Source organism: Panthera uncia, assembly GCF_023721935.1.
Source record: "Panthera uncia isolate 11264 chromosome A3 unlocalized genomic scaffold, Puncia_PCG_1.0 HiC_scaffold_11, whole genome shotgun sequence".
NCBI lineage: Eukaryota > Metazoa > Chordata > Mammalia > Carnivora > Felidae > Panthera > Panthera uncia.
The window spans coordinates 22,986,781-23,011,335 of NW_026057578.1; the positions used below are offsets into that span (position 1 = coordinate 22,986,781).

At 43.3% G+C, this 24,555-nt stretch overlaps 2 protein-coding genes and 1 long non-coding RNA gene across 4 annotated transcripts; 1 reads left to right on the plus strand and 2 right to left on the minus strand.

The window, feature by feature from the left end:
- Positions 1 to 1,045: 1,045 nt before the first annotated feature.
- ROMO1 (reactive oxygen species modulator 1) lies at positions 1,046 to 2,644 on the minus strand. The gene is made up of 3 exons (XM_049650908.1): positions 2,539 to 2,644; positions 2,221 to 2,351; positions 1,046 to 1,235 (listed from the first exon to the last, which is right to left on the minus strand). Exons 2-3 carry the CDS (start codon positions 2,349 to 2,351, stop codon positions 1,127 to 1,129), a joined length of 240 nt encoding a protein of 79 aa, XP_049506865.1. The 5' UTR covers positions 2,539 to 2,644; the 3' UTR covers positions 1,046 to 1,126.
- Positions 2,644 to 24,555, plus strand: NFS1 (NFS1 cysteine desulfurase). Of its 2 annotated transcripts, XM_049650900.1 has the most exons (13): positions 2,644 to 2,798; positions 3,432 to 3,541; positions 4,267 to 4,383; positions 5,436 to 5,519; positions 10,716 to 10,868; positions 14,474 to 14,567; positions 15,238 to 15,372; positions 19,082 to 19,239; positions 19,665 to 19,770; positions 19,850 to 19,931; positions 20,560 to 20,643; positions 21,163 to 21,252; positions 23,888 to 24,555. In XM_049650900.1, exons 1-13 carry the CDS (start codon positions 2,702 to 2,704, stop codon positions 23,949 to 23,951), a joined length of 1,374 nt encoding a protein of 457 aa, XP_049506857.1. In that variant the 5' UTR covers positions 2,644 to 2,701; the 3' UTR covers positions 23,952 to 24,555. The 2 variants fall into 2 exon arrangements, with proteins under 2 accessions (XP_049506857.1, XP_049506858.1); XM_049650901.1 differs by lacking the exons at positions 2,644 to 2,798; positions 3,432 to 3,541 and adding an exon at positions 3,655 to 3,738.
- LOC125936674 (uncharacterized) lies at positions 3,392 to 4,381 on the minus strand. Its single transcript, XR_007462094.1, has 3 exons — positions 4,300 to 4,381; positions 3,724 to 3,972; positions 3,392 to 3,620 (listed from the first exon to the last, which is right to left on the minus strand). It is a non-coding gene; the product is annotated as an uncharacterized LOC125936674 (long non-coding RNA).

Here is a 24,555-nt window from a genome sequence, read left to right on the forward strand (position 1 = left end):
GTGAGATCCTTCAGGTAATCCATTCCTGAGACAGCATCCCACTCTGGGAAATCTAGCTGCTGTTGTTACTCTGGTTAGTGTAGTGTCTTGGTTGCAGCTGCAGGAGTGTCCTTATGACACCCAAATATTCCCAAAATAATTTATGTCTGTCATAACCTTACCGTTTTCGTTGAGGGGTAATGATTCTTTTTTAAAGTAGGTTCCATGTTCAGAGTTGAGCCCAATGCAGGATTTGAACTTGAGATCAAGACATTTAACCGACTGAGCCGCTCAGGTGCCCCAAGGGGCAGTGCGGTTTTAAAGCACAGTTTGTCAAGGGTTGTGTGGCAGGAGTAGGTGAGGGACACTTGGCCTTATTACAAGGAACCTATTTTATGAAACCAATTACCAGTGTTGGGGGCGGGGGTCAGTGTTACACAATTGATATCCTCACAGATGGCTGGTTAGGAAATTATGTGAATTTTGTGCTGTTAAGCTACAGAAATGTCTGATAGTTTGAGTTTGTTTCCCCATGGATGATTTATTCTTTTCTTAAGTCAAACCTTGAAGGGCAATTTTTTTTTTTTTTTAAGGTTTATTTTTGAGAGACCGAGACAGAATGCAACTGGGTTAGGGGCAGAGAGAGAGGGAGACACAATCCGAAGCAGGCTCCAGGCTCTGAGCTGTCAGCACAGAGCCCAACGTGGGGCTCGAACTCACAAGCTGTGAGATCATGAGCTGAAGTCGGGACACTCAGACTGAGCCACCCAGGTGCCCTGAAGGACAATTTTTGAATGAACATAGCTTTGGAAATGAGACTTGGGTTAACACTACCTTTTGCAGTGTGACCTTGAGGAAATCTGGACTTAGTTTTTAACCTTTAAAATGGTGACAGTAACATCAACCTTATGAGGCTGAATAACAAGAGTTTACTAGAATCTATGGACAGTTCATGTATGGAAAATTTTTGTAATTTTGGATTAACAGGATTTGAAAAACATGCAACCTACTCATTGGCCCACCTTAGAAGCTCTAAGCTGAATATAGGCAGAAAAAACACTCAGACTACTCAAAGATTTCTTTTATTATAGTACATGAGCTGGCACTGATGGGAAGGAGTAGCTGTAGTGGACAACCATTGCCCTGATTAACATCGGATGCCCATCCCAATGGCCATGAACGTGCCAAAGGTGCCTCCACTCTGCATCATGGTTTTCCCGATGCCGCCCATCAGCTCCCGGCCCCGCATTCCAATCCTAAGAGAAGAGGAAACCAAGATGCGGCAAACCAGGAACAAAAAATACAAGAAATGGCATTAACTGCCCTTTCCCAAATTACTTGAGTAGTAAATCAAGGTCTCTTGAAGTCTGGCAGGACGTTATCTCTTTCCACCTGAGATGGGTAATGACTAGCAAAAAAAGCATGCATCTTGGTCTCTGGGGCTTTTCTGAGGAATAGTATTATGACCAGACTTCAGTTTGGGGGAGGCAGCTGAGGCAAAGTACCTAGAGAAACTAGTTTTTTTCTGGTATATATAAAGACATTTGACCCTCTGATGGTTTCCTGGCATTAAAGCAATGAATGTGGGGTCAGACGTGTTTATGTCCCAGCTCTGCAATTTACAGGCTATGTCAACTGTAAGATGGGGATCAAAAGGTTCATAGGATTGTTGGTAACACATTCAACATTTAGAACAGTGCTCAGTAAATGGTAATTTACAATATGGAAAAATGGAAATAATAGTCTCTATTACATGTGAAAATGACATTCAGGGTGTAGAGTTTATCTACTTCGTATCTATATCCTGTTTCCAGTACAGTAAAATTGCTCTCAATAAGTTTCACTATGCAGAACTAGAAATAACGGCAGCAACAGTAGTAACAACCATTTATTGGGCACTTAATATGTGCTACATTCTGTGCGAAGTGTGCTCTGATTTGATCCTTACAACTCCATGAAGTAGATGTTACTGACCTCATTCTACACTTAGGTACCCAGACTCCAATTTGCTTAAGGTTACAGAAGGAGTAAAGAGACTTTCAGTTTGAGTGAGAGCTCATATTCTCTAGCGCCAAGGCTTCCAACCTTTCCATCCAGACTGAAGGTGGATAGGAAATCAGTCTCACTCATTAAAAGCGAGGTAACTGAAATGAAGTAGGTTCTATCCAGGCTGCAGGCCAAGTGGCGCGGGACGAAAAGGTCCGGTAGTTCCGCCCAGAGATCACCGCCCTCGCCCCTCACCTGAGACAGGAAAAGGTGCCGAAGAGCGCCCCAGCCGCCATGCCCACTGCGCAGCCCATCACAAAGCCCATCTTCACGCGGTCGAAGCAGCTCGGCTGGGACTGTCCGTAGGGCCCCACGGCCACCGGCATCTGCGGGGTTCGAGGGTTAAGGGAGTGTGGGCCTAGCCGCCAGCCCGAGTCGAGCCGGGGCTGGAGGAGGCGGGGTGGGGAGCGGATCCAAGGGTTCGGGGAAGTCCAGGGAGGAAAATAAGCGCGTAACCCGACTCCATCACCCTCTTAGCGTTCGGGTCCCCGCGCCGCTGTGCCCCCATCTCACCTCGTTCGCGGCTTCGGTCGCTCAGTTCTACGTCTCACACCAAACGCGAGGCGGAGCACGCCCGCGGCCTGAGGAATTGCTTCCGGGGCGCGAGGCAGAACTTCCGGGAGCGTGTAGCAGAGTAGTGCCGCTGCTTCGGGCGGGGGGCTCTGCTAGCGGGACCATGCTGCTGCGAACCGCTTGGAGGCGGGCGGCCGCGGCTGTGCGGGCCGCTCCGGGACCCAGGTCCGAGGCGCCAGCTCGGGGGCTGCGCCTGCGCGGTACGCTCCGGGCCCCACTCACCGCCACCCTCCCTACTGGCGCGGACCTTCCCCCTTGGCGTGGCGACGCACCGGAATATTACCGAGTCTCCGTCTTCCGTCCGCTGCCCGGACCCCCTGACCCTGCTTCCTCGCTGCACCCCTCAAACTTTCTCAGGCCGGCCCTCAGTACGGTTGACTTCTCCGCGTCACCCTTCAGATTCTGCCCCACAGGCCCTCGGAGGCTTGGAGGCTCCGTCGGCCTTCAGATCTCTCCTGCACTTTTGGAGATGCTAGTCGTCCAGCCAGTCATCTTTGAAGGGGATCCTAGCTACGCCGTCTCCACACCCCTTCTAAATGGCTTTGCCCTTTTCGAACCCCCCCCCCTCCCAACCAGGCAATTCGAATATTGACCCAGCATCCCCTTCCAAAAACATGGTCTCTCTCCCTTCCCTCCTTTTACAGTTTGTTTAAGTTCGCTGATGTTTTGTTTCCTTTTCCATTGAGATTCAACCCCAGCATCCTTTTAGCTTATCTCACCTACATCCAACGTTCACCTGCTGTTTTGGATACCCTGTGGCCATAGTTGCGTTCTTCCACGCTTGGCCACTTCATACCTTTTTTTTTTTTTTTTTTTTTTTGTTTTGTTGTCAGTTGTAGATAATGCCCCCCAGTCCGCTGTTCCCTCAGATACAGCCACTGCTCCGGACGTGGAGTCAGTGCTGCGACCTCTGTATATGGACGTCCAAGCTACAACTCCTCTGGTAAGGATAGAGGGGCAGCTTTCCCCAAGGCTATTTATAACATGTTGCAGAAGTGACAATGCACATAAATGACTGGATCCTGCAGAAGAGAGAGACATTGAGAAGTGTGTGTTGGGAAAAGCAATGAGCCAGGAGTCAGGAGGCTTAATTTGTAATCCACTAAAAATGGCTCTGCTACTTACCAGCTGTTGACCTTGGTGAGATCACTTCAATGTAGGCACTTTGGTAGTAGTTAAATGCATAGGCTCTGGAATTAGCTGGATTGCCACTTACTAATAACTGTGTGAATTTGGGCAAGTATTACGTGGGTTAAAAGACATAAAGCAGCCCTTTAAACAGAGCCTGGCACATGATAAGCACTTCGATATTAATGGAAGGTTTCATCAACATGTGGACTCTTGTCATGTCCTGGCCCTTGTAGATCACATAGCCTGGCAGGAATGGAAACATGCAGAAATATCTATCAGGACAAGGCAATGTTTGTAGATTACCTGAGGAGATGGTAGAAGAATCATCTGGTAGAATGATTTAAGATGGGTTGAGAGTGGGAGTATGTTAGGCTGATGTTTGTTTAGTACCTAAGGGGATAGAAGAATGAGGCTTTGTCTAAGCAGTGTCTGAAGGGTTGGGAGTGTGTTGAGGTAGGTTGGGCAAGTCTGAGGGGATGGAGTGGGGCTTGAGTTACCTATGGACTCAAAGACACTGATATATTCTGTCGTGCTCAGGACCCTCGGGTGTTGGATGCCATGCTCCCTTACCTGGTCAACTACTATGGAAACCCACACTCCCGGACACATGCTTATGGCTGGGAGAGTGAGGCAGCCATGGAACGTGCTCGCCAGGTTGGTATAGAAGACTCTAAGAGATTCTGATGTCAGAGGTTCAGTGGACTGTGGGAGGCATTTCCTTGGTAACTCTGGGTGGAGGTGGAAGTGGTTTGGGGCTCTTTCTGGAGGAGATTTAGTGAGCAGGCCTTGGAGTCCCCCTGAAAGCATTTTATTAGTTTTTATTTTTCCTAACTAAATGATCTTTGGAATTTTACCTAATTTCTCTAAACCTCAATTTCCTCACGTCGAAGTGGAGATTGTAATAGTTCCTGCTTGTTAGGATTATTGTGTGGTTAAATGAGATCTTGCTGGTGATGTGTTTATTAACACAATGCCACAATGCTTATACATACTAGGAGCTCAACAAGTGATTTTTAAGAAATCAATATTATTATTATTTTGTGTTTTTTTTAAGTTTATTTATTCATCTTTGAGAGAGAGAAAGAGAGCCTGTGCATGAGTGGAGGAGGGGCAGAGAAAGAGAGAGAGAATCCAAAGCAGGCTCCCTGCTCAGTGTGGAGCCCGACTCGGGCCTTGATCCCACAACCACAAGATCAGGATCTGAGCTGAAGTCAAGAGTTGGAAGCTTAACCCACTAAGCCACCCAGGCACCCCTATTATCATTTTTTATCAGATGTGAAAAGAGCCTCAGATCTGGGATGTAACTGAATCTACCCCTTTTCTTTTTTTTTAATTTTTTTTTTTTAACGTTTATTTATTTTTGAGACAGAGAGAGACAGAGCATGAATGGGGGAAGGGCAGAGAGAGAGGAGACAGAATCGGAAGCAGGCTCCAGGCTCTGAGCCATCAGCCCAGAGCTCCACGCAGGGCTCGAACTCACGGACCGCGAGATCGTGACCTGAGCTGAAGTCGGACGCTTAACCTACTGAGCCACCCAGGCGCCCCGAATCTACCCCTTTTCTGACCCTAGAGGGTGCAGAGCTTCTTGGACAGTTGATAGAATGTAGTGGCATACTTTTTGATCCAGAGCTCTGTCCCAGCTGTGTCTGCAGTTGCATTCTTGCCTGGGAAACTGGTGTTATTTATCTCTGTTTCTTGGTTTGCAGCAAGTAGCATCTCTGATTGGGGCTGATCCTCGTGAGATCATTTTCACCAGTGGCGCTACTGAATCTAACAACATAGCAGTTAAGGTAAGAGAACCAGAGGGCATATCTGGGCTTTCCTGACTTGGGAGATGGTGTCCCTCCATCATCTGGACTCGTATATGTATTTCCCAGCCACCCATGCCTACCTTATTGTGAATAAAAGACACAGACAAACATGTGCTCTTTCCGATTTGTTGCTTCCTTCAACCCTTTGTGATCTACTCCATCTAAGTCTTTGCTTCTGTTGAACTGAGTTCATTGAGATAGTTGGGCATGAAAGGAGGTGGCTCTTTAGCCATTGACCACTGGTGTTTTGGATGGCAGCTATTTCGGGGAGTAGATAATGGTGACTCAGACTTTTTCCCCATCCTTCTGATTTAGTCACAGAGAAGTCCAGCATCCACTTGCAGTTGGGAGTGCTTCTCTGCTTCTGGTTACCAGCTACACCCTTACATATGTGATTTGAGGGCTGCCTTCCTCTCAGCCTTCCCTTTTTTTTCTAATGAGATCTGTTTGCAACAGTTCTCTTCCCTCCCTCCCTTCCTACCTTTCTTAGATTTTATTTTTAAATAATCTCTACACCCAATGTGGGGCTCGAACTTACAACCCTGAGATCAAAAATTGCATGCTCCACTGACTGAGCCAGCCAGGTGTCCCTCCTGTTTATTTAGATGCTCCCATCTTGAAGTACTGGTTGCTATGCCTCTGCAGGCATTCACTTCATTGTGGTGTCTCTCCCAATCAGATGGGTCCCCCAACATGTGGTGATGGGGAACCAATCCATGGAAGCTGGTGGCATAGGCAGTGAAAGGATTCACCCAAGTCAGAACAAAGGAGATAGAAGGAGGCAGTGGGTGGGGGCTGTTTTTAAAGGGGGAAGGTGAGGAGCTAGGGGCGCTTATGCAGTTTTCCCTTTTTTGGTAACTATGCGTTGTTGGAAGTAGCCCTTTTGTTAGTTAGGGCCTATGGATATTTCGAGGTGGGTCGCCTAATGGGCCTGTCTGTATTCAGCCAGGTGGTCATGGTGGGTCCTTTTGCCTGGATCAGGTTTCTATTGCTCAAGCCTGTTGTCTAAAAGAGGTCTCTTCATTCATCACCCATTCTGAGATCAGTCACTCTATCCTTGGGTTTGTGGTGCTAACAAAAGTAAAATTCAACTCTCAATAGTCATGCTGGTGTTTCATATAACTTAATCATATTGGACTGGGCTTGGTTGCCAGGACCACTTGTGTAAATACCAAGGCTCTGAGAAAGTGTGGGCTACTGTAGGTTCAACTGTCTCCCTCACTTCTCACCTTTATCTCTCAACTGTGCTGCCAGTATTGGTTTTTCTGAGCTTAGATTGGGTGTAGGAGGCCTGGGACAGGCTCCAGAGTCATCAGTACTCTGCCTGATTCTGTTAGCAGGAAGGTGTCCTTCCTTTGGAATGCAGAAACCAGACCCAAAGTGGAGATCCTTCCAAAAATGGGGATGATTTCTGGAATGGGGAATATTTTTTAAAACTTTGAAAATGTTTGCTTTGAAAGTCTCTGCTGTTCCCAAACCTAGAGGTGAGGGATTGCTAAGAATAGTTGTGAGTTTTCCCCTTAGTCTCCTGAATAGGAGACTATTCTGTCTGTCTGTTTAGACAGAGGATTTGACACTGTGGGTAACAGATAGGAGAGAGTGGAAGGAGGTGGGGAACTTTTAAATGTTTCCTTTTTATGTTCCTTATCCTCAAGAACATAGTTTTCATGTAGTTATAATTTTGGCCTAATTAGTTTTATATTCTGCTTTTAAGGTAGTATTCTATAAGCTTGTGGGGGTAATGGGGTGGCACATTTTATTTCTTTTAACTCCTTTTTTAAAATTTTTAAGTGTTTTTTTAATTTATTTTTGAGAGAGAGAGAGAGAGAGAGAGTGAGAGAGAGTGCGAGCAGGGGAGGGGCAGAGAGAGAGAGACACACACACAGAATCCAAAGCAGGCTCCCGGCTCTGGGCTGTCCGCACAGAGCCCAATGCGGGATTTGAACTCATGAAATGTGAGATCATGACCTGAGCCAAAGTCGGACGCTTAACCGACTGAGCCACTAGGCACCCCTCCTTTCACTTTTTTTTTCAGTGTTTGTTTATTTATTTTTGAGAGAGAGCACAAGCTGGGGAGGGACAGAGAGAGGGAGAGGGAGACCCGGAATCTGAAGCAGGCTCCAGGCTCCAGGCTCCAAACTGTCAGCATAGAGCCTGACACAGAGCTCGAATCCATGACCTGTGAAATCATGACCTGAGCCAAAGTCAGATGGACACTCAACTGACTGAACCACCCAGGGGCCTCTCCTTAACTTTTAAAGGTAATCTGTGCAGGGATGCTCCTGGCTGGCTCAGTCCTTAGAGCCTGCAACTCTTGATTGTGGGGTCATGAGTTCAAGCCCCACATTAGATGTGGAGGTAAAATAAGTGAATAAATACATCTTAAAAAAATAAAAATAAAAAAATAAAGGTAATCAGTGTATATGTGATGAGATTTTTTTAACCCTATAGAAAAGTTTAACATAAAGTATCTAGAGCCTGGGCGGCTCAGTCACTTAAGCATCTGCAACTCTTGATTTCAGCTTAGATTGGGATTGAGCGCCTGTTGGGTTCTGTGCTGAGCACGGGGCCTGTTTAGGATTCTCTCTCTCTGTGTCTGAAAAATAAATAAACATTAGAAAATAATTTAAAAAGAAATAATAATTAAAAAAAAGTGTAAGTCTTCCTCTTCTTTCCCTCTTATTCTGGCCCTGAATCCTGTTCTGCAAAGTTAATTCTAAACTAATTCTGTTTAGTATTGTTCCAAGAAAAAGAATTATACATACATATATTGTATTTTAATATTTAATAATTTAATCATTATCCATACATATGTAATTTTAATATTTTCACAAACTGTAGCATGCCATATTTATTCTTCTGTAACCAGTTTTTTTTTTTTAATTTTTTTTTAACGTTTATTTATTTTTGCGATAGAGAGAGACAGAGCATGAACGGGGGAGGGTCAGAGAGAGGGAGACACAGAATCTGAAACAGGCTCCAGGCTCTGAGCTGTCAGCACAGAGCCCGACTCGGGGCTCAAACTCACGGACCGCGAGATCATGACCTGAGCCGAAGTCGGCCGCTTAACCAACTGAGCCACCCAGGCGCCCCGTAACCATTTTTTTAAAACAAATTGAGCTTTTTTTTTTTTTTTTTTTTACAAATTGAGCTTTTATGCTCTTTTAAAAATTTATTTTTTAATGTTTATTTATTTTTGAAAGACAGAGTGCAAGCGGGGGAGGGGCAGAGAGAGAAGGAGACGCAGAATTTGAAGCACGCTCCAGGCCCCAAGCTGTCAGCATAGAGCCTGATGTGGGGTGTGAACTCATGGACTGTGAGATCATGACCTGAGCCAAAATCAGATGCTTAACCGACTAAGCCACCCAGGTGCCCTCTTCTGTAACCATTTTTAAAAAATATTTATTTTGTGAGAGAGAGTGAGCATGTGCAAGTGGGTGAGGGGCAGAGAGAGAGAAAGAGGGAGAGAGAATCTCAGTGCAGAGCCCGATGTGGGGCTCCATCTAATGAACCATGAGATCATGACCTGAACCAAAGTCAGGAGTCTGACACTCAACCAACTGAGCCTCCCAAGCACCCCTATTCTTTTGTAACTATTGATAACATACCCTATGTTCTTCCATTTCAAACTCCATAATTTTTGATATAACTACATTCTTTTTCATGGAGTTGTGTTATCATCGTTTACTATTCACTACTTTATTGTTGGATGTGTTTAATTTTTCCATTTTTTTAAAGATTGTAAATATGAGAACATATTTCATCTTTATGGCTTGATCTGTCTTTTGAAATATTCCCCTAAGGTAAATTTCCAAAAGAGGAATCACAGTTAAACAGTGTGAATACAGCTTTTAAGACATCTTTCTAAATGATTTTCTGAAAAGATTGTAGCATAAATACTGCCATTAGCAAGGAATGAGTTCATGAGTTTCACTTTTACACTGACAGCTTTGGGTATCAGTATCAACATATTTGCATGTTTTGCTATTTAAGTAGAAATAAAGAGAGGGGCTTTTTCCTGGGATGCGAGGAAATCTACCAGGGGTATATTTTCTTTTTTTAATTTTTTTTGATGTTTATTCATTTTTTGATAGAGCATGAGTGGGGGAGGGGCAGAGAGAGAGGGAGACACATAATCCCAAGCAAGCTCCAGGCTCTGAACTGACAGCACAGAGCCCAACACGGGGCTCTAACTCACGGACCATGAGATCATGACGTGAGCTGAAGTTGGACGCTTAACTGACTGAGCCACCCAGGTGCCCCAACCTGTGGGATATTTTCTACCTGTGGTACAATAAATATATTTGGTCTTTCTTCTGTTCCTGGCACAGAGCCTCAAAAATCCTTGGAGTTTCCTGAATAATAGAAATGTCTTTTGTTATTTATTACAAACCCCTTTGGACCATAATCTAACGTTATAGTAACGAAGTGACTCATGGTGGCCCCTTAGTTGCAAAGGACAGGCTGCCACTCCAGAAGGACAAAGCATGTGATTAGAGGATTGGAACTTTCAGCTCTACTTTCCTCAGGGCAAGAGAGGGGGACTCGAGATTGAGTTCAGTCCTGTGGCCAGTGATTTAATCAGTCATGTCTCTGTAACAAAACCCCCATAAAAACTCTGGACAATAAGGCTCGGAGGATCTTCCAGGTTGGTGAACTCATGGATGTGCTGGGCAGGTGGCATGCCTGGATTTACAAAGACAGGGCATGGAAACTTTGTGCCCTTCCCCTCCTCAGACCTCACCTATGCATCTCTTCCATTTGTCTGTTCCTGAATTATATCCTTTATAATAAAACTCTAATAGTGTAGTGCTTTCAGTGAGTTCTGGGAGTCATTCTGGTGAATTATTGAACCTTAGGGGGCTGTGGGAAGTCCTGAATTTGTAGCCAGCTAGGCAAAAGTCCTGGGGAGTGGCTTGTGACACCTGGGCCTTGTGGCTGACATCTGAAGTGGGGTTAGTCTTGTGGACATGAGTCCCTTCATCTGTGGGGCTTGCACTAACTTAGGGTAGTTAGTGTCAGAATTAAGTTGAATTGTAGGATATATACTTGGTGTCACAGAGTTAATGTTGGAGCACAGAACCCTTGCCTACTTTTTCTTTCAAGTGGGATTGAAGTGCTTGCTGTCTCTCTGAGCATATTCTCCTTCCTTTCACCACCACCACCAATCTCTAGGGGGTGGCCAGGTTCTATAGGTCACGGAAAAAACACTTGATCACCACTCAGACAGAGCACAAATGTGTCTTGGACTCCTGCCGTTCACTGGAAGCTGAGGGCTTTCAGGTCACATACCTCCCGGTGAAGAAGAGTGGGATCATCGACCTGAAGGTAGGAGTGGCTACTGGCAGAAGGGGCAACATAGGAGGGGCTTGGTTTCAGCCTGTAAATTTGTGTTTTTAGCCTCAGTCAGAGCTTGAAGGACTAGACCTAATGGTGAGGGGGAACTTAGAGCAATAGGCCTGGGAGAGAAACTGAGCATATGTTTCCCCTTGAGTGTGTATTGTCTTCCTTTTCTCTGGAGGATTTCTCAGCTTGGTCAGTGCTTCCTGGTTTATATGAGGACCACTGGGTGTCTGTGCAGGATGCCAGGGACTCAACACTCACCATGGCAAAGCTCTGGCCTCCTCCTTCCCTGTACTTAGTTTCTCATCCCTCTAAAGAAGAGCTGTAGTTTTTGTGAAGAATATTTCCCTTTGTGGCCCATATCCTTATATGTACATTTTGGGTAGTGAGGTCATGCATCTTGTCCACCAGATTTTGGATACCAGCATCCCTAGTCAAATCCTAAGATACAGTTTGTGGACAGAGTCCTGTCATATGCAAGTAGAGATAGTTTCATTTCTTTGTTGCCAACCTGGATGCCTTTTTTTCTTCTTGCCCAGTTGCCCTGGCAAAACCTACTAGTACAAAGTTGAATAGAAGTGGTGAGAATAGACACCCTGTTTTGCTCCTGATCTTGGATGAAAGCTTTCCCCATAAATATGATGTTAACTGGATTTTTCATAGTTGCTCTTGCATAAATGTCCTTTGTTAGACTGAAGAAGTTCTCTTCCAAGTTTTTTGATTTTGATATTGTTGGTGTTGTTATCATGAAAGCATTTTGGTTTTATGAATTTTTTTTGGTGCTTATTGAGGTAGTCATATGTTTTTTTTCTCTATTAATATGGTGTATACATTGATAGGTTGCTGGATTTGGTTTCCTAGTATTTTGTTAAAGATTTTTGTATATCTGTATTCATTAGGGATATTGATCTGTAGTTGTGTGATATCTTTGTCTGGTGTTGATATCAGGGTAATACTGGTCTCAGAATAGACATGTTGGTTCTAACCTACTGTTTCAGTATTGATGACCACTGCACCCTTCATACAACCCTCCATTTCAGCCACACTGCCTGCACAACTCCTTGATATGCCCTGGTCAGTCCTGCTGTGGGCCTGTCTCACATATCCCCTCACCTTTGATCTGTTGTCCTTTTCTTTGCACATACCTTAATTTTCTCCCTCTTTTAAAAAAGTTAGCTCAGGCTCACTTCTTCGCTGAAGTCTTTTTGGATGCTCCAACCCCTTTAAATACGTTAGTTTTTTTTTTTTTTTTTTTTTTTTTTTTCCAGATTCCTTAAATTCCTTAATGGCTTTTTACTTCTGTGCTCTGTTGTATGTTTATGCCTATCTCTCCACTAGATTAAGTCTCTTGAATGCTAGGAGCACTTTTTTTCTGCCTTTTTATTTCTCATAATACTTCACATGTGTCTTTTTCCACCTCATAGTATTTATTATGCCTTAGCGTCTGGCACTAGGGACACAAGGATTAACAAGACAAGCTCAGTCCCTGCCTTCAGGGAGCTTACATTCTAGTGAAGAGGACAGTTAACATAGAAACAAATGAAATAATTACAAATTGGGATAACTGCTATGAAGGAAGCAAACAAGAAACTGAGAGAAACATGACATTGAGAACCTCTATTAGACCAGTGTCCGGGAAAGCAGGATGTTGGTAGGCTGATTAATAATTCCTTTAAGATAACGTTTTAGTCAGATGAGGTCCCTGCCTCAGTGCTGTTACCAGTAACCTTGTTTTTTGCTACTTACTTTGTTGTTTGCAGCTTACTCTGACCACCTTATATAGGAAAGGCTGTCCCTTTTTTAATTAAACTTGTAATTTTTAATAAAGATAGTTTTTATTATTTTTTTTTTATTTTAGAGAGAGAGAGCACAAATGGGGGAGAAGGGCAAAGGGAGAGAGAGAATCTCAAGTAGGTTCCACCCTCAGCACAGAGTCTGATGTGGGGCTCGATCCCACAATTCTGGGATCATGACCTCAGCTGAAATACAGAGCCAGATGCTCAGCTGGCTGAGCCACCCAGGCTGTTTTTATTTATTTGTTTTATTTTATTTTTTTTGAGAGAGAGAGGGGTGGAAGGTAATGACAGAAGGAAAGGGAGAGAGAGAATCTTAAGCAGGCTCCACTCCCGGGGTAGGGGAGGACACGGGTCTTGCCCCTAAACTTTTTAAATAATTGTAGATTCACATGTGGTTTTAAGAAATAATACAATGAGATCTCATGTACCCTTTACCCAGTTTCCCCCATGATAATATCTTGCAAAAGTATAATCCAGTATCCAACCAGGTGTTAAAAATAAGCCCATCGACTCTATCAAAGGAGGGATGCAGAGACTCAGGGCACAGTGATGTGAGGCTTTTATCAGTGTTCTTCCAAGAGCAGGTATCTGATGGACAGTCATACTTAGGGCAGTTACAGCAGACAATTTATCTCGTAGCATGCAAGTCCCTCCCCTGGTTCCTCATTGGCTGAATACTACAGAGGTTACTGCCTTATCTGGACATTGCCTATGCACACGTAAGGCAAAAAGTAGTCTGGTTGCAACAAATGTACATTCCCTGAGGTGACGCAGAGACTTTCAGTCCCTCCTCCCTTTGTTCTTTGGTGCATACTCATTGCAAAGCCCGCAAAAATAAGCCCACGAAACAGAGAGGGGAAGAAGAACCAGAAAGTGAAGTGTCTAAAGGTTTGGGACTCCATTGTGGAGGGGTGGGTTTCGTATATTTCCAGTGTGTTGTAATCCTATTGTTAATTAGATAGCAGAACTTTTATTTGGTATTTCTGAAAATGAATCATCTCCCTTATTTCTCACACAGGGTAATGACTTGGATAGAGTCTGCCAATCTTGTTCTCATTTTCCCAGTTTCACTTGTGCTTATTCGTCATGTGTAGGTTTGTGTAACTACCATCACTGTCAAATTATAGTTTCCTCACTGCAGTGATGCTTCATGTTCTGTTAAAACCACTAATTTGATCTCCATTTCTTTAATTTGTCATTTCAATAATGTTACATAAATGGAATCATAAAGTATGTAACCTTTCGGGACTGGCTTTTTTCACTTAGGGTAAGTCTGGCAAGCCATTTAGTTTGTTACGTGTCTCAGTAGTTTGTTCCTTTCTATCAGTTAGTCGTATTCCGTGGTATGGAGGCACCAGTTTGTTTAGCCAGTCACCCATTGAAGGACATCTGGGTTGTTTCTGGGTTTTGGCTGTTATGCCGAAAGCTGGTATGAACATTTATGTATAGGTTTTTTGTGTGAATCTGTTTTCATTTCCCTGAGATAAATGCACAACAGTGCAATTACTACATCATAGGTAATCTCATGTTTAGTTTTATAAGATGCAAAAACTGCCAGACTGTTTTCCGGTATGGCTGTATCATTTTAGGTTTGTATTAGTAGTAATAACCAAGTGTTTCAATGATGTAGTTTCTTTGAATCCTTGCCAGCATTGTGTTGTCACTATTTTTTTTTTTAACCACTCTGATAGGTGTTTAGTAAAAGGCCCCGTTTTAAGACTGAGCTTGCCCGTGTTCTGAGTTAGGGAGGATTTTGTTGGTACTATATAGTCTTCTTGCTCCTGATACTCTTAGGAATTAGAGGCTGCCATCCAGCCAGATACCAGCCTGGTCTCAGTCATGACTGTGAACAATGAGATTGGAGTGAAGCAGCCCATTGCAGAAATAGGTGAGTATCTTGGGTGGACCTTGATGCTTGCCCACCTCTGGGATCCATCTGAGGAGCAGGAGTGGTCTCCTGGGAGTGGGAGGGAGATCAAGGGAAAGGGAGTTTCAGTTCCTTGTTTAAAGACCTATTGTATATGGCATAGCCAGTATTTGAATCCAGGTCTAGTATCCTTTATGTTCTTTTCATTTAACTGCAGTTGGTGCCGAAACAAAACACTACCGTTTTTTTCTCTTCCTCTTTCACCTTTGTTACTTTAGAACATCTTGTTATTGTGCTCACTTAGAGTCAGAGACTCACTGTAACTCCTAGGACACATTAGGAAAAGATCTGCTAATCTTTGCTTCCTGGAAATTAAAAAGGATGTAAAAGTCAATTTGATGTATTGAAAGACCAGTGTTAACAAGGTAGGAAGAGTTTTATGCATCAGGATATCAGGCATGTTTTGATTTGGTGATTTGTATTTGCCCTTATTTAATCAAGGAAGCTAGCTGAGAATGACAGAGTGAGAGGGAGAGAGGGAAAGAGAGAGGAAGAGAAAGAGAGAAGTTACTATATGGCTAGAGGCTAATGCCAGATGCAGTTTTGCTTTAGAACTCATGGTACATTGTAGGATCACTGCCAGGTGACTTTCCAGCATTGTGCTATGATTTCCCCTTTGTTGTTTCCTCAGGACAGATTTGCAGTTCCAGAAGGGTATATTTCCATACCGATGCAGCCCAGGCTGTTGGAAAAATCCCACTTGACGTCAATGACATGAAAATTGATCTCATGAGCATCAGTGGTCATAAAATCTATGGTCCCAAAGGTACCAGCCCCTCCTTGAGTTCCTTTTCTCAGACCTCCTATTAAAACCCTAGACAGATGTTCCTTGAACTCATTTGGAATTACCATTGCTGTCAGAGGAAGCTGTACATTCATAGTGCTTTGCAGAATGCAGAATTGCTAATGCAAGTGTCCTTTAACAATAACCAAGAATGCTTGCCTATTTGTAGACTCTTGCAGCTAACTGTGTATAGCAGTCTATTATTGCATGGTCTCTTTAGAAAATCCTTAGAAGGCAAGTAGTTTAATTTGGTTGAGGAACAAAGGGTTTTGTCATATCAAATTAAGCTAAATAAGTCCAGCTGTCTTGTCTTCCCCACTGTGATAGCAATGTTCTTTGAGTCCTTTATTCCCTATGTGTTTCTGTAGCCTGAGGAAGATTGCACTTTTATATCTCTTAGTATTTATTACTTTTTTTATTTTTTATTTTTTTTTAATGTTTGTTTATTTTTAAGAGAGAGAGGGAGAGAGAGAGCCGGGGAGGGGCAGAGAGAGAGGAAGACACAAAATCTGAAGTAGGCTCCAGGCTCTGAGCTGTCAGCACAGAGCCTGACACTGGGCTCAAACTCACAAACCACAAGATCATGACCTGAGCCAAAGTCGGACACTCAGCTGACTGAGCCACCCAGGCGCCCCTCTTGGTGTTTATTCCTAGATTTAATAGTCTGTATTCCTGTTAGCCTCTCAAGAGTGTGTTTCCTTTGGTCCTATTGGCCTAGGAATGTTTCCTAGCTAGAATTCTGTCTTGTCACTCCAGTCTTTGGGAAGAGACTTTTGTTTTCTATTTTATGGAGGTAGCCATAAAAACAAACAACAACTCCTCTGTCTCTGGGGTGAGGGCCTATGGGGTTGATAATGCTGGTACACATTCTGTGTACACCCTGAGCTGCACACCCTGAGGAAAAAGCTGTGATAGCTCCTGGAAGTATGTAAGATACCTTCTTTTCAAGGTTCCCAGAGGTTATAAAGAATGTTTTTGTGAGCTATTATTGAAAAAAAAATTTTTTTTAACGTTTATTTATTTTTTGAGAGAGCATGAGCGGGGGAGGGGCAGAGCGAGAGGGAGACACAGAATCTGAAGCAGGCTCCAGGCTCTGAGTTGTCAGCACAGAGCCCGATGTGGGGCTCAAACTCACAAACTGAGATCATGACCTAAGCCGAAGTCGGACACTTAACCAACTGAGCCACCCGGGCGTCCCTTGTGAGCTATTATTTATTTTTTTTTTAAGTTTATTTATTTTGAGAGAGAGAGAGAGCTTGTGAATGAGCTTGCACAGGAGTGGGAGAGGGGCAGATAGAGAATCCCAAGCAGGCTCCCTTCTGTCAGCACCCAGCCTTAGTGGGCTCCTGAGATCATGATCTCATGAGATCATGACTTGTGAGGAAATCAAGAGTTGGGCGCTCAACCGACTGAGCCACCCAGTCGCCGTATGAGCTATTATTTTAAAAGCACAACAGGTTGGGGCACGTTGAGCGTCCAGCTTTGGCTCAGGCCGTGATTTCACGGTTTGTGAGTTCTAGCCCTGCATGGGGCTCACTGCTGTCAGCGCAGAGCCTGCTTCAGACCCTGTGTCCACTTCCCCTTTCTCTCCCCTCCCCTGCTTGTGCATATGTGCACACTCACTCTCTCTCTCTCTCTCTCTCTCTCTCTCTCTCAAAAAGAAATAAACATTATAAAAAGTAATAAAAAGTATAACAGGCATTCTATCTTTTATTAAAATGTTGCCTTTATTGGCTTTTATTGTAGATGTATCTATTTTGACAAAACCAATTGAGCAGAAGCTCTGATCAGCAATTAAATGTGTAGAGGTCTCTCACTACCCAAACTTATGCTTTCAGAAAGAAGGGGACTCAGTTGATTTAGATAACATTATGTCCTTCACTATGCAGACAGGGGTCTGTGCATATGCTCTCTGAACTTGGGAACCACAGAGATTCACATAGTAAGGATATTTGAATTTGATGAGGAAATGAAATATTTCTTGATTAAGTATCATTTGTTACATAAATTATTTCAAAACTGGGGTCCTTGGTAATAAATTTGGGAAGTACTGCCTTAGTTTTGATAGTACCTACAATCTCTGCCTAAGGAATTGTTCTTTGTGGAAGAAGATGAACTTTACCGAGTGGCCACACTGTTTAAAACCTTTGACTACTTTGTGAGTATCTTTGCACATTCATGCTCATATTTGGCATGAAATTCCTGTAAGTGGGTTTGATGGCTATTAAGTTATATACATTTTTTTAATGTCTATTTATTTTTGAGAGAGAGAGCATGCACGCGCAGGGGAGGGGCAGAGAGAGAGGGTAACAGGAGATCCAAAGTGGGCTCTATGCTGACAGCAGAGAGCCTGATGCAGGGCTCAAACCCACGAACCAGGAGATCATGACTTGAGCCAAAGTTGGATGTTTAACCAACTGAGCTACCCAGGTGCCCCTTAAGTTACATACATTTTTAAACTTTGATACACTGGGAGATTGTACTAATTTTTAATTCTATTCTGATCTATCCCTGTATTTGCCTCAAAGTTTTTTTTCTTTTTTTTACGATTTTATTTTTAAGTACTCTGTATACCCAGCGTAGGCTCAAATTTGAACATCCCCTAGATCGAGACTCGCATGCTCCACTGACTGAGCCAGCCATGCCCCCACCCGCTTTTTAACAATTTTATTCTATTTAGACAAGGTAGTATATTTACAAAGTTCTAAATTCAAAAGCTACAAAAAAGTACAAGGCCAGAAAGTCTCTCACTTCTGTCTACTTCTGTCTCATGTAGTTCTCCTCTGGGGAAGCTATTTTTTGAATATTTTTCTAGGATTATTCTATGCATTTACAAGGAGATATATATATATATATATATATATATATATATATATATATATATGTATTTTTCCCCCTCCTCCTCCTCTGTTTTTACTCAGAAAATAGCTTATTATACTCATTGTTCTATTTCTTCCTTTTTTTCCACCTAATTATTTTTTAAATGTTTATTTACTTATTTGTTTTGAAAGAGAGTGAGAGAGCGAACGAGCAAGCATGCTAGGGAGGGGCAGAGAGAGTGAGAGAGAGAATTCCAAGCAGGCTCTGTGCTGTCAGTGTGGAGCCCAACATGGGGCTCGAACTCATGAACCCTGAGATCATGACCTGAGCCAAAATCATGAGTCAGATGCTTAATCAACTGAGCCACCCAGGCACCAACCCCCGCCTTTTTTTTAAGTAAAGTACAAATTTTATTCAGATTTCACTAGTTTTCCAACAGTGTATCTTGGAGATTTTAAAGTGGCAATACAAAAGGAGCTTCCTTTTTGTTTTATATACCAACTTTGTAATCCATTGTGTTGACGGTATCATAATTTATTTGCCCATTGCCTTGATGATGAATATGTGAGTTGTTTCTGGTATTTTGCTATTATGACTAATGCTGTATTTCATGATGTTATTTCAGACATGCATAGGAAGCTACTTTAAACCATTCGGTCATGACTCCTGGTAGTTACCTCATGATGTTAAATAATTTTGATAAATATCATGCTTTTACTTCTATTTCTCCTTTTCCTCTAACTTTTTTTATTTTGAAAAATTTCAAGCTTACGGAAAAGTTGAAAGAATATTTTGACCGCTTTTGAAAGTGAGATTTTGTTTCATCTGCCTTTTTCTTTTTTTCTCTTTTGTAACAAACTTTGTTTCCCAGGGGTTGGTGCCATCTACATTCGCCGCCGACCCCGTGTACGTGTGGAGGCCCTGCAGAGTGGAGGGGGGCAGGAGCGGGGTATGCGGTCTGGGACAGTGCCCACACCCTTGGTGGTGGGGCTGGGGGCCGCATGTGAGGTGGCACAGCAAGAGATGGAGGTATGGGGAGAGCAGTTCCCTTCCTCAACTTCTTCCCCTGTGCTGGGTCTCCACTTAGAGGGTTCTCAGCACAACTGAGTCAGACTTCTGCCGGAAGAGGAGGTTTAAGAAATCCTTCCTTGTCCCAGTGCTGCTGACATCTTGTTCGGAGGGAGGTGTTATGGGCTCCAAAATCCAGGCCTTTTCAGAAATTATTGGCTCACTTATTGGTAGCTTATTGGAACCATGTGTCCAGTTATTGAGCACCTTTGCATGCCAGGTGCTGTGCTCAGTGCTGGGGATACAGTGGTCTCCATGAGTAACACAGGATGATAGGTGGGTCTGATGCATAGTCACTTCTGGGCACTGGAATAGGACTCCTTGTCTTGTGTATTTCTGAGCTGCTAATGGTCACTATGCTTAGTCCTCCCTTGCCTGCTCCTCAGTATGACCATAAGTGGATCTCAAAGTTAGCAGAGCGACTGACAAAGAAAATAATGAATAGCCTTCCCGATGTGGTGATGAATGGGGACCCTGAGCACCATTACCCAGGTATGGACATGCCCTTTCTATCTCCATTCTGGAAGAGCCTGAGACTTTGCAACTCCTCTCACAGTGATTCTCTCTCCAGGCTGTATCAACCTCTCCTTTGCATACGTGGAAGGGGAGAGTCTGCTGATGGCACTCAAGGATGTTGCCTTATCCTCGGGGAGGTGAGTTGGACTGGATAGACAGGAAGGGCTCATCAGCCTGGCCTCTAAGTGGTATAAGACATTATTAGGCTTCCTAGTGTGGAGATGTCAGGCACAAGAGCTCCTGGTCATCTTGTAAGTGCCTGTTTTTTAGCTGGCTTGGCACTCGCTGAAGTTGGTGATCTTAGGAGGGCTTCCTGGGGTAGGACTTTGTGCCTTTTGTGGTCCCAGGAGATGCATGCGTCTGCTCTAATGTTATACTAGCAGTTCTGTTGCAGAACCCCAGAATTGAAGGATGCTCCAAAGGCCACCAAGGGTTTAGCTGCCATCTAGGCTGGTACTGATGGTGTGTTCAACAATAGGAGAGTGAGCACCTGGTTCTCTGCTGCCTGTGGTTGTCAGTTCCAGTTTATGTGGTATCGTGCTCTGTCATGCTTTGGCAGTGTCCTTGCTGAAGGGTCAGAGGAGCTAGGGTCGCATCCCAGAAAATGCAGGCAGCATTGGGCCCTTTAGCTCTACCAGATTAGAATGTCTCTTGTATCTCCATATAATGACTTCAGGGACCTGGGGTGGGAGCAAGATGAGAGATTTGTGGCTAAAAGCAGATGCTGATGACGAATTGAGCAAGACTCCTTGTCTTTCTTCTCAGTGCCTGCACGTCTGCATCCCTGGAGCCCTCTTATGTCCTTCGAGCAATTGGCACTGATGAGGATTTAGCTCACTCTTCTATCAGGTCAGTCGGTTGAGCTGCAACATGTATGAAAGCATCCTCTTTTGTATTCTTCACTTCCTGTTATAGTCTCCTCATACTTGTTTTTCTTATCCCTTCTTGATTCTTCTTGAAAGTTCCTACAGCAGCAATTCTCAGACCTTATTGAGTATCCTCTGGAAGTTTGTGCAAGTTGAAGATTTCTTTTATTTATTTATTTATTTATTTCAGTTTGTAATAATTTATTTTTATTTATTTATTTTTTGACTTTTATTTATTTTTTTAATTTACATCCAAGTTAGTTAGCATATAGGAAAGTTGAAGATTTCTGAGTCTCACACTCAGAGATTCTGACTCACTAGGACTGGAAGAGAAATAGGAAACCTCTCGGTGACTCTAATATAGGTGATCCACAAACCCATGTTCTGAGAAACTCTGACCATGTTCTTTTCCCATGTTTTTTGTGGAATAGATTTTCATTGAGTATTTGCTGAATGAGTTCAGAGTTCAGATGTGGAGCTCTTCTCTTACGCCTTTTTTCAGGTTTGGCATTGGCCGTTTCACTACAGAGGAGGAAGTAGACTATACAGTGGAAAAGTGCATTCACCATGTGAAGCGTCTTCGAGAAATGAGGTATGCAGTATGCCCCAGAGACCCTGTGGAAGAAATTGAAGTGCTGACCCTTCTCTTGCTCTCAGGCTATGTGTTCACACTGACAGAAACCAGCCTTTGAGAACACATGGATCTTAGGATTTAGAAGTTCCACAAAATTGGGGCTGCTGGCTGGCTCAGTTGGTAGAACATGTGACTCTTGATCTTGGGGTTATGAGTTCAAGCCCCATGTTGGGTGTAGAGCTTACTTAAAAACAAAACAAAACAAAAAAAAAAAGTTCCACAAAGCAAGAAGGTGAATCTCCTTGGCTACTTGTTTTCAGAATATGACAAAGTACTTTTAAAAACTAAAGAACTGGGGTGCCTGCATGGCTCAGTTGGTTAAGCATCCGAATCTTGATTGAGGCTCAGGTCATGATCTTGTGGTTCATGAGAATCGAGCCCTGCATCAGGCTTTGCACTATTAGTGTGGAGCCTCCTTGGGATTCTCTCTCTCCCTCTCTTTCTGCCCCTACTCCTGTGTGTGCACTTTCTCTATCAAAATAAATAAACATTTAAAAAAAAACTAAACAACTACATAAATTCAGATGTTTTTCATTATTATAGTATTAATAGTTGTCATTGCAGCAATATCAATACAAAATTAGGGATTTGTAGACTAACTAGAGAAAAATCTCCCGTTAAGATAGAGATTCTTACTTTGGGTTCTGTGACTAGACTTCAGGAGGTATATGATAGCCCTGAAATTGTATGCTAAGTGTTGTTTTGTTGTGCATTTTCTTTGAAAGAAAGTCCATAGTTTTCATCAAATTCTCAAAGATTAAGAACTACTACTCAGAGTGTTCTTTGTAAAAGTCTTTATAAGTAAGGTCAAGAGATGCTTTGTCAGCCAACTGCCACTAGGGCTTCCCTTAGTAGCCATAGAGCTCCACTTCTTCCTGGAGACATTGAGGCCTCTGGATTTTTTCAGAGCTCTGTCCTGGTTAAATTCAACTTTCAAGATTCTCTTGGTCTAGTTATTGAGAGTGAAAAAGTTCATATATATATACTCTTCTTCCTTTGACAAACTTTCTGAGGCCTTTCTGGGCTCTCAATTTTCCTTCCCAGGGTCTAGTTGTATTGCTTAAATATCTACTGCTTCCTTAATTTTCTTAGGCTCAAGATTCCTCCTTGGCTTGATTTTTTGGTACTCTGGCACACTCAAAGGGCATTTCTACTAGACCATGCCGCAAAGCCTTATTCTTCTTATCTGTGTGGCTTCAGCATCTTCCCCCTATTCCTTGTGACCTTTACAAACTGAATTGAACCTAGTTTCATTAGCCCTCAGCTAAAGCTTTATTTTGTTTTAATTTATTTTATTTTAGAGATAGAGAGCACGAGGAGGGGAGAGGGGCAAAGGGAGAGAGGGAGAGAATCTCAAGCAGCTCCGTGCTCAGTGCAGAGCCTATGTAGGACTCAATCTCACAACTGTGAGATCATGACCTGAACCAAAATCAAGTCGGACACTTAACCAGCTGAGACACCCAAGCACCCCTAAAGCTTTATTTTGTGAGTCTATGACAATAAGAGACCTCTAAAAACAAAAGACAGGGGCATTTGGGTGGCTCAGTCGGTTAAGCGTCGGACTTTGGCTCAGGTCATGATCTCACGGTTCATGAGTTCAAGCCCCGCATCGGACTCTGTGCTGACAGTTCAGAGCCTGGAGCCTGCTTCAGATTCTGTGTCTCCTTCTCTCTCTGCCCTTCCCCCACTTGTGCTCTGTCTCTCTCTCTCTCTCTCTCTCTCTCTCTCTCAAAAATAAATAAACATTAAAAAAAAAAAAAGACAGGAAGGAGGTTGCTAACTTTAAGGAGCCATGAAAAATGTCATACATAGAAAGGTATGCTGGGAATGCATGGTGTAAAGGAGAGGGATAAGTCAAGAATAGAATGAAATTGCATAGAAAAAAAGTAACTGGGGAAATACAAACCACACATTCCATGGTCAAAATACATTGAAGTAATATCTGGTCTGGGAATATTGTCTAAGGCATTCAAGCTGAAGGGAATCAGAGCTTAGTAGTTATTTCTCAGCAGTAGTTCTTGTATGAGATGGAATGCTCAGGTCTAAGATCGAAGAGTTACTTTTGAATTGGAATCACAGTCAAACTCTGGGACGATGAGGCTGGTAGGAATTGGATAAGAGTGCTATATACCCAGATAAATTAAGGCTAAGCTCTAGCCCCACCTGAGAAATAGAGTAAAACCCAGAAAGAAGTATTGAAAAGTGATCCATGTGTGGTGGGGATGAATAGAGAGGCTGAAACTTGCTTACACAGGTCCTAAGGGTCTTGGTTCCACAGGGAGACTGTGTCCATAGTCTCTCATGAATGGGATGAGAGCTTCTTGAATGTGACCACAACCTGATGCCATTGGCTTGGCCCCACTGGAGCTGAGTCTAGGGTACCCAGTTATTGTTTGCTGGCAGCTGTGGAGATGTTAGAGCTGACAAGGATTTAGAGAGAGCTGGGAAACACTTGCTAACCTTGGGTCTGTCAGGGCAAGGAAGTGGAGAGACAAGAAGAGATGGAGACAAGTCAGGGCTCAGGGGTCAGAGACCAATGTTGGCTATTTCCTATCTAAGCCCTAACTCACTCAGTTTCTCTTTTCTTTGGCAGCCCTCTCTGGGAGATGGTACAGGATGGCATTGACCTCAAGAGCATCAAGTGGACACAACACTAGAAGAGTAGGCCTCTGACTTTGTGCTGACCTGGCTTCTGCCTCACCAACCCATGCTCACCTGGGTATCTTGTTACACCCAGTGGGCGCTTCATGTTCAAACCACAATTGGTGTAGCCCAGTTGACTTCAGCATTTGTCCACCTCCAAGATAGAAACAACAAGAAAACTATCTTTCCTGAGCCTCACCTCCTTTGTTGGAGAACACTCAACATTTCTCTTCAGGAGTCCTTCTCTGGTCTTACAGTGAATGGATATTCTTGGTGGGGAGAGCCCGAGGAACTAGAAGAAGTTTCTTTGTTCAGGGGCCTCAGTGATCTATGTGGACTTTTGAATGTTGCTTACTACTGCTCAGCAAGACTGATTCCTTCAGGAGCAAGCATAATCAACTATTTAATTTCTTTTTTGGTCCCAAAGGCCACCTCTTCATGTTGTAGACTGAACAGCAAGTTTCTTAGAAGGCTTGTCTCCTGTTCTTGTCCTTCATTTCTTTTGACCTAATGAAGCTAAAAATATCTATATGCCTCCATCTACTCTTCTAATAATTTATGTTTCTTTTTTAAAAATTGTTAATTTGCAGATTAGAGAAATAAAATAACCTTCCTCCA

Coding starts and splice junctions, on each gene's coding strand:
- NFS1 (XM_049650900.1), top strand. CDS start 2,702: ATGCTGCTGCGAACCGCTTGGAGGCGGGCGGCCGCGGCTGTGCGGGCC. Junction 5,520..10,715: donor CTAACAACATAGCAGTTAAG/GTAAGAGAACCA, acceptor ACCAATCTCTAG/GGGGTGGCCAGGTTCTATAG. Junction 19,240..19,664: donor TGGCACAGCAAGAGATGGAG/GTATGGGGAGAG, acceptor CCTGCTCCTCAG/TATGACCATAAGTGGATCTC.
- ROMO1 (XM_049650908.1), bottom strand. CDS start 2,351: ATGCCGGTGGCCGTGGGGCCCTACGGACAGTCCCAGCCGAGCTGCTTC. Junction 1,236..2,220: donor GGCACCTTTTCCTGTCTCAG/GTGAGGGGCGAG, acceptor CTCTTCTCTTAG/GATTGGAATGCGGGGCCGGG.